At 43.6% G+C, this 18,839-nt stretch overlaps 1 protein-coding gene across 4 annotated transcripts; it reads left to right on the forward strand.

Moving 5' to 3' along the window:
• Positions 1-63: 63 nt before the first annotated feature.
• On the forward strand, positions 64-18,385 carry PDCD6 (programmed cell death 6). 4 transcript variants are annotated; one of them, XM_027824308.3, is made up of 6 exons: positions 64-196; positions 6,064-6,125; positions 11,597-11,641; positions 13,422-13,580; positions 15,959-16,068; positions 17,838-18,385. In XM_027824308.3, exons 4-6 carry the CDS (start codon positions 13,424-13,426, stop codon positions 17,934-17,936), a joined length of 366 nt encoding a protein of 121 aa, XP_027680109.1. In that variant the 5' UTR covers positions 64-196; positions 6,064-6,125; positions 11,597-11,641; positions 13,422-13,423; the 3' UTR covers positions 17,937-18,385. The 4 variants fall into 4 exon arrangements, with proteins under 4 accessions (XP_027680109.1, XP_043396256.1, XP_007061874.1 ...); XM_043540321.1 differs by having other exon boundaries at positions 170-196; positions 13,422-13,574; XM_007061812.4 differs by having other exon boundaries at positions 181-365.
• Positions 18,386-18,839: the final 454 nt, after the last annotated feature.

Raw genomic sequence — 18,839 nt, forward strand, 5'->3', positions numbered from 1 at the left:
TTGCGCCTGAACGATTCGCCTGGGGGTAAGAAGGGGCGGGGTTTCTCTTAGAATCCCCACAGTGGGGTGGTGGGGGGTCATTCCCCACCCCGCTGTGGAATCCCAGGGGCGGAGCCAGGCCGCTCGCAAGGCTGGTCAGTCATGTGATTCCCCCGCAGGGACACTGTGCCGTAGACGGGCAGGAAGCGGAAGTGAGGTAAGAGTTCGCGGTCTCGTGACCGTTGCTGAGCTGGGTCGCCGTTGCGAGCGAGCAGGGTTGTGTGGCGCGCGAGGGCGATGGCAGCGGGGTATCAGTATCGGCCCGGCGCGGGGCCCGGCGCCCCGGGTATGCAGGAGCCCAACTTCCTGTGGGGCGTGTTCCAGAGGTGAGAGCCCCCGCGCCGAGGGGATGCGGCTGCCGTTACGCGGGTGTCCTCGCCAGCAGCAAACACCCTGGGGCTCCCTTCCCCTCAGCCTGCCCGGAGCCGCCGGGTTACCCCGCCCACCCGCCCGGCTCCCACCGCGGGGCACCTCCCGGGGGTGGGGTCGGGCCCCGCTACCCTGCGGCGGCGGCCGCCGCCCCGCAGCCGGGCTGGTTTCCTGGAGCCGCCCTTCGGTCCGACCCTGTGGGTCCCCACCCAGCTGAGTCTCGCCGCCCCTCCCTCTTCAAAGGCCGCGTCTGGCCCGGTGCAGCACCGCGGTCGGTGGGTCAGTTCCTCGAGCCCGGCCCCGGGGTGGAGGCGGCTGAGCCCGGGGCAGTGCGGGAATAGCCCCTGCTGGGACGGAGAGCGGCCCAACCTGTCCGCGCCGGGCCGTTCCGGTCTAGCCGCACTGGCCTGGTTGAGGGGGATGTGCAGACCGGCCTGAAGAGCAGCCCCTCCCATGTCAGCAGTGAGGCTGCGAGGTGTGTGAAGTCCCTCCGGAGCCGCCAGCTCTGAGGGCGGCTGAGCACGTACTGGGCGCAGCGCTACTTGCAGCTCCTGGGGACACTGCGGGACAGAATAAACGGGGGGCCTAATCCTCTTTTTGGGGGTAGGGAAAGCAACCCTGAAACAGACTGTAGGTTTCCCCACTCTATTGCGCTCTTACTGGAGCACTTGATGAGCATTATGCATTGTGCTCTTCTAAGATGTCTCTCATATAGGCATTAATAGCTAATACTTCGTGTTGTATGCCAAAACCTGTGATTAGGTGATTATCCCTTACTGATTATTTTTTCTCTAAAGGTCACTCTCAGTGTTTGTAGTGCTCCACCTGCTTGGTTTTAATAATATGGGTTTCTTTCATCTATTCCCTGGCTTTTCTTTTCCATTAGTTCAGTGTTCATTGCACAGGTTTTCACACTCATTTTAAATATCATATTGTTGAGTTGTTTTCTGTGGCATATACCCAAACTTTCTGGGGTTTTTTTGGTGGCTTACCAGCGTCTTTGACGATTCATTCATAACTATACATATATTCATTTCTATTCATGATTATTTTTCCTATTCCTGTAGCCCTTAATACTTTTTATCACTAGTTAAAAGGTTTATATTTGTGATACCTGTAAAATATTTACATGTTAAGCTTTGTAATGAATGGCTTTAGAGAAGACAAGATATCTTGTTTTAGCAGGCAGGATCAAAAAACAACTTTTAAAAAGGCCCCAATTCTACAAATACTTAAATATGCTTAATTTTATTACTGTGAGTAGTCCCTCTGACTTCAGTGGGACTGTGCATGCCAGTCAAGTTAAGCATGTGCGTAAGGCCTTGTTTACACTTCAGAGTTTTGTTGAGCAAGTTATGCCGACGATCGAAGAGCGGTATAATTACATCACTTGTGCATGTTCACACGACACTCCTTCCGTCGGCGGAGCGCGTCCACAGTTGGTGCTCTATCATCAACAGTGGATGTAGTCAACTGTGGGTAGCCATCCCACTGTGCAACTCACCACTTTCTGTAGCTAGGCGTTGTGGGAAGGCAGAGTGGATCGCAATGCATCATGGGTACAGGCTCAATGTCCACAATACAGTGTTTTCCATCCCATCATTCCATGGGCTTCCAACTGTGTTTCGTGGCATTTTTCAATGACCTGTGTTCGCTGTGTGGCTGCCATCTCTGTCTGAAAAGATGGATCGTGCACCGCTCTCCACTGTTGTGAACACATCGTGGTTGGTCATGCAGTCTGTCATGAGCACCCAATCTGAACAGGGATCAGAGTTGCCTGACCTGCTGCATGCCCTAGAAAGAAACAACACCAGCGTATTTTTGGCATTCATGGAGCAGCAGCACATGGTGGACCTTGCTTTTGGGCTCAGGAAGCAAGCAATGAGTGATGGGATCACACTGATATGCAGGTCTGGGATGACGAGCAGTGGATGCAGAACTTTCAGATGCGGAAAGCCATCTTCCTGGAACTGTGTGCAGAGCTCACCTCAGCGGTGTAGCAAAAGGACATCAAAATGAGAGCCGCCCTCTTGGTGGAGAAGCACGTGGCAATTGCTGTGTGGAAGCTGGCAACTCCAGACTTCTACCAGACAGTCGCAAATCAGTTTGGAGTCGGGAAGTACACTGTTGGGGCTGCGTTAAGGCAAGTGTGCAGGGCCATTAGTCTCTTCCTGCTATGAAGGACTTTGACTCTTGGAAATGTGCATGAAATAGTGGGTAGCTTTGCAGCAATTGGATTCCCTAACTGTGGCAGGGCAGTAGATGGCACGCATATCCCAATTTTGGACCCGGACTGTCTTGCAGTGGAGTACATTAATAGAAAGGGGTACTTCTCTATGGTATTGCAGGCGCCTGTGGACCACCATGGGCGTTTCACTGACGTCAACACAGGGTGGTCCGGGAAGGTATATCACACATGCATCTTCAGGAACGCTGGCCTGTGTAGCAGGGGTTCTCAACTTTTTTTTTTTTTTTTGAGGGCCCCCCCCCAATGTGCTATTAAAAACTCCACAGCCCACTTGTGCCACAACTGCTTTTTCTGCATATAAAAGCCAGGGCAGGCATTAGGGGGTAGCAAGCAAGGCAATTGTGGCGTGGGTCGTGGGCAGGGGATCCCACAAAGCTAAGTTGCTCAGGCTTTGGCTTCAGCCCCAGGTGGCTTTCTGCACTGGGCCCCAGCAAGTCTAATGCTGGCCCTGCTTGGTGGACCCCCACGGGGCTGGTTGAGAACGACTGCTGTATGGAAAGCTGCAAGGAGGAACTTTATTTCCAGACCAGAACATTCCATTGGGGGATGTTGAAATGCCCACAGTGATCCTGGGGACCCAGCCTGCCCCTTACACCTATGGCTTATGAAGCCTTATATGGGAAACCTGGACAGCAGCAAGGAACACTTCAACAATAGGCTGAGGAGGTGCATAATGACCATAGAATGGTATCTGCATTTGGCAGATAAAGGCAGCGCCAGCGTGCTTTTAATGGCAGATTAGACCTAAATGAGGAAGATGTTCCCATGGTCCTAGCAGCTTGCTGTGCACTCCATAATATTTGTGAGGCTAGGGGTCCAAAGTTTCCCCCTGCGGTGTGGAATGCGGAGGCAGATCACCTAGCAGCTGATTTTGAGCAGCCATATACCAGGGCTACTAGAGGGACACAACAGGGTACTATTCGAATCAGGAAGGCCTTGAGGCACCATTTTGACAATTAGCACCACTAATATCTTTTTCTATACAGCTCTGCCATGCTTTAAGTTATCACCTTGCATGACAATTTTAATGATTCCTGACTGTGATTTGTAGTCTGCAAATGATCCAGTTGCCACTGTGTATTAATTTCAGTAGCAACCACTGTGTGTAGGAGACAGACAAAGGTTGGTGATCTTTCAGATAATTTTTGTTTTTGTTATATATAAATAAGCAACATACACAAAACACTTGATGGGAAGGGAGATGACAAGGAAGGGCAGGGTGGTCTCTCAGAGCTGAGTGCAAGTCCAGCTATCATTTTGGAAGCTGTCGAGTAGAGGTAGAGTGAATAGGGTATCAAGATGTGTCAGGAGGTTGGAAGGAATATATGGGAGGAGTTTGGGGAGAGCAGGGCAAGCAGTTCTGTATTGGCTGTAGTGGGGGAGAGCACACATGAATTCTGCCTGCAGCGTGAATAGGGACTTCCAACATCTCCGTTTGGTCCTCCATCATTTTTATCATCCACTCCTGGTCTATTAAAATTTGGTACTGACTCCTCTTTTTATCCTGCCTGTCTATTTTGTAATTTTCTTTTAAAGTCGCTCTCCACACTCTGTGTTCTTGTTTATCGTCCTCCAAGGATTGGAGCACATCTCGAAACATGTCCTCCTTGCTCTTCCTCAGTTGCTTCCTTATCTGGTGGAAGCGCTCCACCCTGAAGGTCACATCCGCAGAAGCACAAGAAACAGAATCATGATTGTTAGTACACTCACGACATTGAATCATGCTAGTAAAATACAGCTCTTTTTACATACGAATATTTCTCATTTTCTCTTGGCAAGCACAGAGCTCAGCTAATGCCTTAACCATGATTAGTTCAGCCCGGGGGGGAGGGGCTCAAGATAGGGCAAAGGGTTTAGGTGTTTTTTTAAGGGGTTCACTGCAGGTGATTGGGGACAAAATTGTAAATTCTGCCACCACTTTCAACAGGCAGGGGTCATTGTAGCAGATATCTCACTCCTGAGGATAAGTAAGGATGAAAGGGTGCATCTCCTGGATGCATGCAGCTTCAGACTGGGTCCCTGGGCTGCTTACCTGTATGCCGCTTTGGGTCCCTGCACAAGTGACTGCCAGTTGTAAGAAACCTTCCTGTGCCAATGGGGGAAGGAACAAAACAGCTCTGCCAAGGAACCTTCAGCAGAGGATTGGCGAGTACCTCCAGGAAAGTTTCCTAGAGATCTCTATGGAGGATTCCTGTGAAATCCTAGTGTGCAACAACACTGTTCCACAGCACTGCTTAGCTGCACAGGGGAATGTGAAGCACACGCAAACACAGCTAGTTGTGTACATTTCTATTCCTTTACCCACTTCTAGAATATAACAAAGCAAAGAACAGCTCTACCTCATATAACTGAGCAGCATCAACTCAAAAACATCGCTTACCAGAGCTCCCTTCTCCTGTATCGTGCAGTCTAGAGACAGAGCGCTGGGACTGGCTCAAACCCTCTGAGGTCAAGATGAGGTCCTGGACAACCTTGTCCCGTTTTGTCCTCCAACTCAACCTCCTTGTCCACTACTTTGTCCTCAGGATTGATTTCACGGTCTCCAGCCCCGCTGAAGTATCCATGGGGTTCATGGAGATGGGGTCACAGCTGAGGTTGGCATCCAGCTCCTTATAGAAGCAACTGGTCTTCAGCAGCAGAGCAACGGTTTGCCTCTCTTGCCTTCTGGTACGCCTGCTTCAGCTCCTTGATGTTTGCTGGAGTGGAGCTGGGACTGCACAGCCTCCCCTCCTCATATACTCAGCAGATCCAACAGCTCCGGAGTGCTTCAAGTGGGACCCTATTTGGTTCATGGAGCCGCGATGGTCAGATGGGAAGATGCGATATGAGCTTTCCACACCGAGCAAACAAAGCAGAATTTCAAAAATTCCTGAGCCTGTAAAGGGAGAGGGGCGGATGCCTGTGTACCTGGTTGCAGAGCAGCGGGGTTTGAACTGCTGACTAGAGCAGTCAGGATGGGCATTTTGGGACACCACCTGGATGTCATTTATAGCAATATAACCAACCACAGTGTCCACGCTGACACTTTTTGTCAATGTAACTTCACTGTAAAAAGCTCTACGCTTCTCGTCAAGGTGGTTTTATTTCGATGGCAAAGCAGGAGAGTTTTGTTGGTGGAAGGAGCATTGAAGAGTGTGCACCTCCACTGTTTTGTCAACGAAACCTGACTTCTGTCAACAAAACTCAAATGTAGACAAGGCCTAAGGGTTTTTGTTTGGTTGTTTGGATTGTTTTTGTTTTTTTTCCCCTGAATCTGGGCTTTAATTAGTATAAATGTTCTCCTTTTTTAATTTTTTCTGATTAAAAACAGTTTTCAAACTATTACTGAAATAATTCTCACATTTAAAACAATTTTTTTAAGTTACACATTTTAAGGTGAAATCTTTAAAATTTGCATTTGTTTTCAGGGTTGATAAAGACAGGAGTGGAGTAATATCTGACAGTGAACTTCAGCAGGCATTATCCAACGGTAAGTGTGACTAAGGGGAAAAAAAATAGCTTCTTATAAATTTAGCATATGCATTTCTTATTCCCCCTTTGGTTACATGATGTAGATCTCTTCTAAGAAGTACAAAAGGAAACTGAAAATCTTAACATGTAACAGGGAGCAATTCTGCAGTGGAAGACTGAGCACGAAGTGAATAAAAAAGGGAGCAAAACAAAAATCGGAGACAGATAAGATGTATAATTCATAGCCGCAGAAGGTTTCTTTTTTCAGACCTTAAAGAAGAACTGGATTTTTTTTTTTAATGTTCTGTCTTCGGTTTTTGATAGCACAAGCTCAGCTCCAGTTGTCAGTTTCTCTGCATTGGATTGTTTATTCTGGAGAGAAAAAGCATTAAGTAGAGCATCCTCCGGCTGTCCTCGTTTTCACAGAAATTAAGGTGTAATTATGATCCATATTACTCATCGCTTCTCAATGTGCCCTTCATTTTTTTTAACCAGGACCAGTGTATAATCCAGGAAAATTTTACAGGAGCACTTCCAACCTGTCTTGATGCACATGTAATCTTTGTTGCATACCGTGGTGCAGGAAATTAGGATGGTAAGAGGTATAATGGTCAGTGATGGTTTTTAATAGAGACAGAAATAACTGGATATTACAGAAGGAAGGAGGTGGTAAAGTGTTCTCATTAGTGCTTCACAAAGCCATTTATTTAGTCTGTCACAAGGTGGGTGAGGCAATATGTTTTGTTGGACCAACTTTTGCTGGTGGGAGAGACAAGCTTTCAGGCCACACAGAGCTGCTCTTCCGGTCCCACTGTAGCATTTCAAGTGTAGACAAGTCTTAGTTACAGTTGACTAGGAGGTGCTGTTCATACATCTTTGATGTCTAACTACAGTGGGCAGTTTTTTCTGGTAATTTCATGCCTTTTTCTGGAACACCTGAGAGGCTTGTGTTGGGTAGCTGTTGCATTCCCTTTTCCTTTCATGTGGGATCCCTGCAAAGTTTAATTCTGTCACCCTTTCTGCACAAGGGGTCTGTGATGAAGGTGAGGCCAAGTGACATTGGGTTGCAGTGCTATCAGGAACAAAATATCATTTTTATTACTAATCATCTGACCTGGAATATACCTAGGAAACAGAACTTACTGTGGAGTACAAAATGCCATTAGTCTTCTGACTAATAGCAAAATAAATTAGTTGTTTACCTGGGATAATAGGATCTACTCACTGTATCACATATTTTTTTACCCAGTAACTAGAATAGCCTGCTTGAAAGGGTGAAACTTTAAAATTGTGGCAAAAATAGAGAAACTGAAGAAATTTGGGTCGATGTTTTTGTTCACAATTTGTTTACAATAATTTTGGAAACCTGTCTTTGCCAGCCCTTCTACTTTAAATTCCTCAAATTAACCTTTTTTTCACTGTGACCCACTTCAGTGTTGTTACACAACTGCCATAATTTCTATATGCCTTTCTTCCTTGACTGTTTACAGTATTGGTTAGCAGTTTGAACATTATATATAGTTATGAGGAATCACCACTTAGGAATTGAACACTGGGAAGACTGAAAAACAGATGAGCTAGGCTGTTTATATAAATGCATTAACAGATATCTTGCCCACATTCCATAAGTTTTTGTATTCTAACAAACCAAGCATCTCAACCATTCTCAATTCCACCTACTCCCTTGTCCCAGGATATAATGGCAGTTGATTCCACACAAGCTCCTTCTCTCTTTCCATTCACCAGTGATTCCACCCATTCTTCTCTAGGCTTCTAGATGGTTGTATATAAATTTACTGTAGTTTCTAATGTGCATAGTAAAAAGGGATGTGATAAGAACATGTATGTTCTTATCACATCCCTTTTAACTTTGTAAAGGAGAAATATTCTAAAGATTGACATAGATACTAGAAACATTAAGATCTAAACTTTTTGAGTGAAATGCCTGCAAGCTGCTTGGAAGCTTTTTTTTTTTTTAAACCTCCATATTAGAGGTTCAGACTATATGTATACCCCCAATTAAAAACAAAAACAGAGGATCAAAAAAAAAGCATCCCTAAACTGGTATTGGACTAAAAGCTTATTCCCCTTCAGAAAGAGACCTCAACGTATTACTGTTCTTCCCAGTTCCAGCACCTGGGCCATCACACCGATAACTAATGATAATAATATCACAAGTGGAATGTTTGTGAAAGTTAATGGGGAATTAGGTCTAGGAGTAGAGAAGACTTGTGGCACATTTACAAGACACATTTCTTATAAAGGACAACGAATATTCCTAGCCATTCAGGGAGACTTGTCCACACCACTGATAAATCCCTATTGGCTGTATCAGTTGGCCTGTGTGTGTCCGTACACACTAAACAGTTCTATCAATTTGCCAGGCATTTCTACTTACAATACTGGAAAGAATTCAAGCAGGTCACACTTCATCCTGAGAGAATCTTTGTGCAAAAGAGACATGGGAGGTGGCAAATCTTGCAACTTAACAGTGGCCACTGTAATTGGCAGGGCAATAGTTCTCTTTTAGTATGAACTTATTATAGAAGCGGGTGTATTTGTAGTTTCTTGAACAGACAGTTGTGACGAAGTGGGTATTTTCCTTTATGTTGTATGTGAGCCTATGTGAGTGTTACTGTTTTGCATCACTACTGCATGTGCCTCAGTTTCCCTGTGTGCTGCAGCAGTGTCTTGGTGGTAGGAATAAGATGTGAGACTTCGGCTGAGACCCTCTGGGGCAGGTGAAGCTGCTCCAGCTGCCTGCACGTATGCTATGGCCGGTGCCCTTCGTAACCTGAGACCCAGGAGGGGGTACAACCAGGTGACTCTTTGCCCCGGGAAGCAAGACAAAGACCAGGAGGAGGAGCAACAGGGGAGGTCTGAGGTCAGGTCACTGGAAACTGGGCAGTCTGCTTGTGGGGACTGGCAGGGGGAGTCCAGGACATCTGGCCTGGGATTCCAAGATGGACTTGGCTGAAAGTCACTAATTTCTGTGCCAGTAAGCTCTGTTCTACACTGTATTCCTGTCGACTAATAAACCTTCTGTTCTACATGCTAGCTGAGAGTCATAGCTGACTGCAGAGTTGGGGTGCAGGGATCTCTGGCTTCCCCAGGAGCACCGCCCGGGCGGACTCGCTGCAGGAAGCGCATGGTGTGGAAGGGGATGCTGAATGCTCCGAGGCCAGGCCCAGTAAGGTCGAAGCTATGTAAGCTTCTTGCCCTGGCAGCAATATGCTCAGAGAGAGGAGGCATGCTCCCCAGAATCCTGGCTGACTTCATGTGGAGTAGTTCCAGAGCATTGCGCCGGTGACTTTGTGACAACAGTGAAAAGCCTGTGTACTGCCAGCAAATAGGAGACTTCCATGGAGAGCAGAGGCCTAAGCCATTATTTTTGTAGAATTTAGGTTTTCAATATGCTTTGTGGCCCGTTTTCATTCATTACCAGTGATAAGCTCAGTTATGAGGATGACCTTCCAAACGTGAACCAATGCCATACTGACATCCAAATCTGCAGACAGCACCAATGGTTGTCACTGCTGTTCAAAAGCAGCTGGATGGTGAAAACAACTCCCCCAAGAAAAATAACCCAGTGGTGTTTTTTTTTTGGTTCTTTTTCTTGAACTCATCACTGTGATTTACATCATCCCAACAGCCATTCATAAGAACAGCCATACGGAGTAAGACCAATGGTCCAGCTAACCCAGGGGTGGGCAAACTTTTTGGCCCGAGTGCCACATCTGGGTGGGGAAATAGCTTGCAGGGCCAGGGCAGGGGGTTGGGGTGTGGGAGGAAGTGCGGGGTGTGGGAAAAGGGGTGTGGTGTGCAGGAAGGGGCTCAGGGCAAGGGGCTGGGGCAGAGGAGGGGTGCGGGGTGTACGAGAGGGCTCAGGGAAGGGGGTTGCGGTGGAGGAGGGGTGCAGGCAGAGGGCTCAGGGCAGAGGGTTGGGATGCAGGCAGGGGCTCAGGGCAGGGAGTTGGCTGCAGGAGGGGGTTGGGGTGCGAGCTCCAGCCCAGCTCCACTTACCTGGAGCGGCTCCGGGGTGGCAACGGTGTGCGCCAGGGCAGGCTCCAGGAATGGGGAACCACGGCCAATGGGAGCTTCGGGGGAGGTACCCTCAGGCAAGGGCAGCGCACGGAGCTCTTTGCAGCCCCGGGGGTGGGGGGCAGGGATGTGCTGCTGGCTGCTTCCTGGAGCAGCGTGGGGCCCGTGGCACCATGGGGGTGGCAATCCCGCGGGCCAGATCCAAAGCCCTGAGGGGCCGGATCCAGCCCGCAGGCCATAGTTTGCCCACCTCTGATCTAGCTCCACAGCCTACCTTCTGACAGTACTTTGTGCGAGATGCTTAGAGGACATGAACAGAACAGGGCAATTTATCAAGTGACTGTGGATAACTATAAAACTTGAAAAAAGAAAAGGAGTACTAGTGGCACCTTGGAGACTAACCAATTTATCTGAGCATAAGCTTTTGTGAGCTACAGCTCACTTCATCGGATGCATTCAGTGGAAAAAAAACAGCTGCTACTCTGAAACCTGTCATACGGCTGCTACTCTGAAACCTGTAAAACTTGAAACACTGACACTGGCTTCCATGAGGAGTAATGCTGTAAATTTGGTGAAGAAAACGAAAAGATTTAAAAAAAAAAAAAAAAAAAATCACTGCTTCTGTGCATGCTCAGGTCAAATGTTATCAAAGGTCTTACTCTAACACTATACACAATCTAAAGTTTGAATTCTAATGCCAGCCTAAAAGTTCTGGATTGGATAAAGAACTATTGAGTTTTCTGTAAAATAAAAGCAAAGCACTTAAGACTAAAATCCCTATTTGTTTTGTATTTCACAAAGGATTCCATTGAACATTCTTCTTTTAAATGTTTAATTATATGCACATAGTATTTAACGTAATGGATGAGATGGTAAATCCAGATTTTATATTGCCAGTACTTCAAATGAAGAGACACAAATATTGTCCTCTTCTTTATATGCCCCCTCCTCACTTGTGTACCAAGGGAGGAAAAAAAAATTCCTTCCTGATCCGAGCAGTAGTGTCTCAACAACCTGCAGAATGAGTTACTTTCCTGCTAGTGTGCAAACGTTATAAAATGTTGGGTCTGCCTGAAACTAGGGCCACTAAGTGTACACTTGAGACCTATATTGATATAACTACATCACTCAGGAGTGTGGATGATGTCATTATAGCGACCTAACCCCCCACGTAGACAGTGCTATGTTGATGGGAGAGCTCTCCTGTTGGCATAGTAGCATCTTCTGTAAAGCGCTACAGCTGCACCGTACGTGAAGACAAGGCCCTAGATACCACTGAGAAGCGGCCGTATTATTTTGTGTATTGCCTCCACGAGATCTAGCTCTGAGCTTTCTAGCTAGGCTGTCATCTGGGGTGTGGTGGGTTTTTTTGTGGGGTTTGTTTTTTTTTTTAATTATGGTTATTTTTCCTATTTAAGCTTCACCATACTGCTTTTCTGTCTGTTTCAGGAACATGGACTCCATTTAATCCAGCAACTGTCAGGTCAATTCTGTGTAAGTATAATTGTACAATGTTACGTATTCAGGGTATGTCTTTTAAATAACATTTTTATTATCTCCTGTAGCTGATGGCTAAGGTTTTCACATGCTGCAGCACTTAGTTACATCAGTTTAGATTAACAGTAAACTGAAAGTACATGGTACAATGTATAATATATTCTTTATAGCTGATCTTTGCAGCAGCTTTGTGTAACACTGTGAACATCATTAATACAAGCTTCAGTTCTCCCTTCCGGTAACCCCGTTCCAAAAAAGCTATTCATTAGGAAGAAATAGTCCAAAGACCTAGTGACACTTCCTCTGTTTTGAAAACCTATAGTCATTAGTATATTTTCTGTGTGTGTGTGTGCGCGTGCGCACACACGGTTGCCCGAGCAACTGTTAGGGAAGATTACAAGACAGCTGAGAAAATGGCAAGTGTCAGAAACATAGGGGAAAAGTCACCAATTTTTGACAGTAGCACTGTCTTCATGTTTAATACCAGTAAGTCACTGGGAACAATTTTAAAACCTTTGTTCTAATTAGAATCAGTTTTTCTGCTTGATATTTCTATGTTAACCTAAAAAAAAGACCAAAATGGAGGAGGAAAAGCAGAAACCATCTGACAGGTATTGGAGTAATTGTCAGCAATGCAAAAGAAGCTGGTAGCAAGTTAGTGGTATAGCAAGAGACAAACAAATGGAACTTTAAAAATGTCTCTTCCTCCCTCACACAGCTTATAAACAATGTATTCATAATTATTTACTCAAATCTGTTCAAGTATATAGCTCAAATTGAATCTCAAGTCTGGTGCCATTTTATATTTAGGGCCCTACCAAATTCACAGCCATGAAAAACCCATCACGGACCATGAAATCTGGTCTCTTGTGCATTTTACCCTATTCTGTACAGATTTCACAGGGTAGACCAGCGTTTCTCAAACTGGGGGGCTCCTGACCCAAAAGGGAGTTACAAGGGGATAACAACATTATTTTAGGGGGTCACCGTAATTGTCACCCTTGCTTCTGTGCTGCCTTCAGAGCTGGGCAGCTGGAGAGGGTGGCTGTTGGCCAAGTGCCCAGCTCTGAAGGCAGCACCCCGCCAGCATCAGTGCAGAAGTAAGAGTAGTAGTACCATAACCTCCTCTCTCCCCACCCAGTAGCCTTGCAACCCACCCACCCCCAACTCCTTTTTGGGTCAGAATCCCTATAATTACAGCACTGAAATTTCAGAGTTAAATAGCAATTTACCATTTTTAAAACCCAATGACTGTGAAATTGAGCAAAATGGACCACGAATTTGGTAGGGCCCAACTTATATTGTAAAAAAATAAATAAATAAAATAAAATAGTAGTTTATTATAGTTGTAACAAGTCATAGAAATTTCCAATGAGACTGATTGAATGCTAAAGAATCCTTTGGGGGGTTTTCTATCCCCTTCTGATTTGCAATTCCTTGCAGAAGAGCAAAACCATCATGCTAATCTGCTACTGATCCATTTGATCGCTAGGAGACTTCACTGTCACACAATTGTTCTTCCATGTTGCCTTCTTCAGTTACTTCCTTTGTTCTTTCCTATCCTCCTTTGCCATTTCACCACTTCCTCTCCTATCTGCTTTCCTGGACTCTTCTACTTTTACTTCAGGTCAGCACTATTTTCACAAATCCTCCTCCCCTTCATTTGTTTACCACCTCATCAGCCAGTCCAACCAAGCTCTTATTAAAGATGGCAAAATCTTACTAAAGACTGTAGTATAGTTTCTTATGTATTAATGCTTCAATTATGTTGTTTCAGCCATGTTTGATAGAGAGAACAAAGGTGGCGTGAACTTCAATGAATTCACTGGAGTCTGGAAGTATATCTCAGATTGGCAGAATGTTTTTCGAACGTATGATAGAGATAATTCTGGAATGATTGATAAAAATGAACTAAAGCAAGCACTAACAGGTTTTGGTAATTTTTTTTTTATAATTATAGTTTGCTATATAATGGCTGGTTTTGTCCAGAATTAAATTAAATTATCTTTAAGGCTGTGCCACTTCGCAGTTGTGACACAATGGAATAATCAATTGTAAGCAATAATTGAGGTGGAATGTGGCTATTTCTCATTTGGATGTATGTGGCATTTCACAAAAGACTGACATCTGTGCCATGAGCAGTTTACAGATCATCTGAACTCTTTTGTTGAATAAAATTGAAAAATAATTAATGGGAATCAGTGTATGCAAACTTGGTGTGACTCTTTAAATTCATACTTTATTAAACATCCTAAAAGTCTTACCAGCGTTTCAGTTATAAATGTTTTAATTAGTGGCTCACTGTGCTATTGGTCATAAAGCATTTACAGGCTGTAGAATTTTCCCAGAACTTTAAGGAATAAATTTAATTACCTACAAGGAAAAAGTTGTTGGACAAATGCATAAACCTGTTTCCCTTCGCAGGGACACTTGAGGCACCTGTACATTTCTAGTGATAGTTGTCAGTATTCAGCTATATTAAGTAACTTTTGAATTGTATTCTACAAATCCTGCTTTGATGAGAAGTTCTTAACCTTTATATGTAAAGTTAATATTACATATGTAACCTGTTGAAAACAAAAAAATTAACTCTCATTCTGCTATGGAGAAGTCATGTTGTTTGGTAACTTGAATTCTTTTAAAAATGTGAATTAAATCTACTTAGAACCAATGCTCTAAAACATTTAGTTCTTCAAATTTGCCACATCATTATATATACCTCAGAACTCCTAAAAGTTAGGCTACTGTGTAACGCAGCTTATAGGCTAGCTAAGCGGGAGTGGGAGTAAAGGAGGAAGGGGAAGAGTTATCCCTCTTCTCCCTCCCCTCCGCTCCTGTGGAAAGGGTGAAATTTTCTGAAATAGAACAACCTTAAGATTATTTTAATGGTCGTCTACTACACCTCCCCTTAGTATGTGGGCATGATCTAGAGCCCACTGAAGTCAATGGGAAGTCACCCACTGGCTTCACTGGGCTTTAGATCAGGCCCTACAAATGCCGAGATTAGGAAGCTTTTAATTTTTATCTATTTTCAGATAAAAACTGTAGAGGCTCTGAACCCTCCTTTTGATAATTCCTCCTGATTTGTTAACTGTAAAGATAGCAGGTAAAACAGCCAAAGTGTCTGAATTGCTAACGCTTTCTTCACTGCCTCTTTTTCAGAGGAGAATGAATAATCCTCATGAATTTAAAGATAAGCCAGTTCTAACCATCCCTTTTCAAGCAGCTGTGCAGAAACTATCAAATGGGTACCCCCTATATCTTCTGAAAACCTACAGTAGGTGTAGCTGTGACAGGTGCCAGTAAACTCAAATTTCCACATGGTCAAAGGGATCTTATGAGAGTCTTACTGTACACAACTGACTGTATCCCTTCGTCCATTGTACTCTGGTAGACTGCTAGTAGAACATGTTCCAGAGCTTTTCTCTGTGCCTGACAGCTTCTGCTAGAAGTGCTCCAGAGGGTCTCTTGTTTACTTGACATAAGACCTCAGAATATTTAAGTAATTCCTCTCAAACCCTCTTAACGTTATCCCCATTTCCTCATATGTAAATAATTTGGTGGGATAATAATTTGCCCACCTTTCTAAAAACACTGGTCAGATCCTGTGATAAAAGGTGTTAATATAAGCATGAAGTATTAACATTTTCACGTGCTAAGTTTACTCGTAGTGAGCTTTGTTAAAAAAGATGAGGTGTGTGGAGTGTTTCAAACAACAAAATATTGGTTGAAAATAATTCACTGTGTAATTAGCAAAACTCTTAGTCTTCCTGGTTGCTCCATCATGGCATTTGTATCACCTAGCAGTAATTGGAAGTTGTGACTTCAACAGAAAATGGCATTTGGAAACAACAGCTTGTGCCATCCTGTTACGGCACAGTTACATTCTCTTTTGATGCAGCGGATAACAAGTTGTTCAATTGACTTCAATGAAAAAGGATATTAAAATGTTTAATTACAAAATATATTGAGCACAGCCCTAAACGCTTGTTTTAATTTCCCTTCTAACAGCATAATCATTTAAAATTCATTGTAGTATTTCATTTCATCGAGTTTGCAATTCATTCTTTTGTCATGTTCTTAATCATTACACGTTTTTTATATTGCTTCTATTTTGTTGGAGCATTTTTTTCAGTAGATGAATATATTGTAATATCCATTTAAGTTTGATTACTGTTCTACAACTTTTACTTAATGACTCTTGCCTGTTTGTTGCAACATAACTTACGCACATTTGCTTTTGTGTGTTATAATGCTCTTATATAAACTACCCAGCTTTGGTCATGTCAAACTTGTAATCTTTTTTCTTCTAAGGATATCGACTATCTGATCAATTCTATGATATCCTCGTTCGGAAATTTGACAGACAAGGAAGAGGACAAATTGCTTTTGATGACTTCATTCAGTGCTGTGTTGTGTTGCAGGTAATAGAAGAAATACATCTAATATCAAAATGGGAAGCCATGATTTGTACAGGAGTTGAAGCATGTGGTGGATCAGGAATTTAATTTGACATGACTAACATACTACCTCCTAGGAACGCTGTGCTTATATACACCTGTGTGTTGATCAACCTTGAAAAATCTTAAAGCTCGATCTTGAGCTGTGAAGTGCTTTGAGGCCTCTTGGCATTACTATAATACAAATAAGTACAAAATGACAGACCTCAATGTCTAAGTGCTTCCCTTTTTTAGAGTGGCTCTTGTCTGAGAAGTGACTTAGTGTCACTGAGCGAGAGATTCCATGTTTGCCTTCTAGAGAAAAGCTTGGTCTCCCCTTCACTTCCCCCCCCCCCCCCCCCTTTTTTTTAAACAAGCTTTCTGCTGGCTTTGCAAACTCATTCTGGCCTTTAAAGCCAAGCTGAATTCTTATCTTGTGGCTCATGGCAATGAAGACTATGCAATCCAGATTCTGCCTTAGCTTACATTCATGCAACCCCAGTGTTGTCTTTTGGGGTGCACAGGGTGTAACTAAAATAGAATTTGTCCTGCTGACTAGAATCTAATTCTTATTATTTCAGTTCTTGCATAATTTTATTGGCTCTGCAAGCCCAATAAAAATATATCTTTTCAGATAAAAGATTTTGCTAAGTTATAACTGACTATGCACATGAATCGTGTAAGAAGCCATCATCTTTTTGTAGCCACTCCTCGATAGAGAATTGTATTTTAAAGCTTAATTCAGAGCTGAGTTTGTCATTCAGTCAGCATTCAGATTTTTCATTTTAGTCTACACTGCAGGGCTAAACGATCTCTCACTGAAAAGCTCTCAGCGTTCCTCTGTTACCGTTGTACTCAGAAAACAATCTGGAGGATTCAGTGAGACACGGTGGTGCTAAAACACCAGACTGTCTAAAGTTTTGCAGCATTCTGAGTGATGTTCCTTACTGCCAGTGTTTATTCCACAAGGTGTGGACAAATGTGCAGCATGCAGAAAAGGGAGAGAGTGACAAGTAGTATTTCCATTTTGTTTTTTGTGGGTCATCTCCTTAGCTCTGTACTGTTGGTGGTTCTGTCTTCCCACTGCAGAAACATCAGTAGTTTCCTACAAACATTTGCAATGTTAATCAGCACCCACAGCCTTATGCATTGTAATTCCAAACTCTGGTTTAATATAGTAGAGATGTTTAATGATTGACAGGCATAGTCGCTGGTTATAGTGAAGTTATTAAAGTGGTAACTTGTTTCCATAGTATTTTTATACTAGGCCTCTTTATTTTTATACAACACTATAACTATGCATGGTTATTTACATGCAAGTATGATGCAGCACATGACCCATCAAGTTTATAACAGATAGCAAGGTTTGCTTTTCAAACATACAAAGGTTCTTGTTGAACCAGCTTGCAAATCTTGTATCTGTCCAATGGGGAAGTAATTTTGCCCCCTAAATTTCTTGGCAGTCATGTGCTAACAAACATTGAGCTGGATGCTAAACAAAACGTATACAATTCAAAGGCTACATATTATATATAAAAGATGTAATTCAAGACATGGTATGTCACAGGGAGGTGGCGAGGGGGAAGCTTATTCATCCACCAGGTAAGAGCAAAGAGAACCACCTTTTATCTTAGTCATGGAATCTAAATTCCCAAACAATCACCCTAGGGAAAGCTCATGAATTTGTTCTTGCTGGAAATGCATCCCAAAAACCTCAGTTTACATTCATCTGAACGCTTTCTGTTTCTTTCCAGAGGCTGACTGACATATTCAGGCGCTATGATACTGATCAGGATGGCTGGATTCAAGTGTCTTATGAACAATACCTTTCCATGGTCTTCAGCATTGTATGACAGTGACCAGTGCAAATGAGATTGACCATTAGCGATACAAAGACTGGAGTTGCCAAATCTTGTCACTTACTGAATATGACTAAAATGGATATAACTTGTTTCGATTCTCTTACATTGTGATGTCACCAGCTTCAGAATCTGTTTGTACTCAAGCTGCTCAGCTTTTATGTTGTATTACTATAGCAACAATGGCCATATCACCCCTTAGTGCAAAATTTAGAATTGTTTGTGATGTCAGTGCTAAACACTTTTTTCCAGATTATCATGCATGGGAAAAAATATTTTTTTAGAAATGCCAAATTAAAGTAATAATGCTTGTTAATTAAAAGGGATGTAAAGGTCTGACAGAAGTTGCACAACGTGGTTTGCACGTGCCTTACTTTTTTTATAAGGATTTAATGTATTAATTTTTAATACAGAATTTAAAACAGTAAAGACATTAGACAAAGTCACACTGTCCTGTCCAGTTTTTGTGCATAAGGATGTTTCTCCAAAGGCAGCTCTGATAGATCCCTGCTCTTTGAATCTTGTGCTTCATGTTGTCTGAACTTAAACCTCAGGTGTGCTGAGCCATTCAATGGCCTTAGCAGCAGCAGGGGCAAGCTTGTCTTCCTGCCAGGCTCAATAGCCAGCAATTGTCCATACGCTTAGTTCTTTACCCATCATGGATGGGTGAGACTTGGAGCCTCCTTTTAACTTCTGCTCTTTGCTCCCTGTTATGCCTGACCCATTTAGTTCCAGCTCGGTTTTCTTTTGTTGAGTTCTTAGCTAAGTGCAGATACTTCTTTGAGTGATGTCCCTGTGGGTGCTCCACTTCAGGTGATTCTGCACCCCTGGTGGGAGAATTCAGACAGCAGTGCCTGGTCGGGTCACACATGCACCCTCCCTGTCTCGCGCTGCCAG

The sequence above is a fragment of the Chelonia mydas genome, chromosome 2 (genome assembly GCF_015237465.2).
Source record: "Chelonia mydas isolate rCheMyd1 chromosome 2, rCheMyd1.pri.v2, whole genome shotgun sequence".
Lineage (NCBI taxonomy): Eukaryota > Metazoa > Chordata > Testudines > Cheloniidae > Chelonia > Chelonia mydas.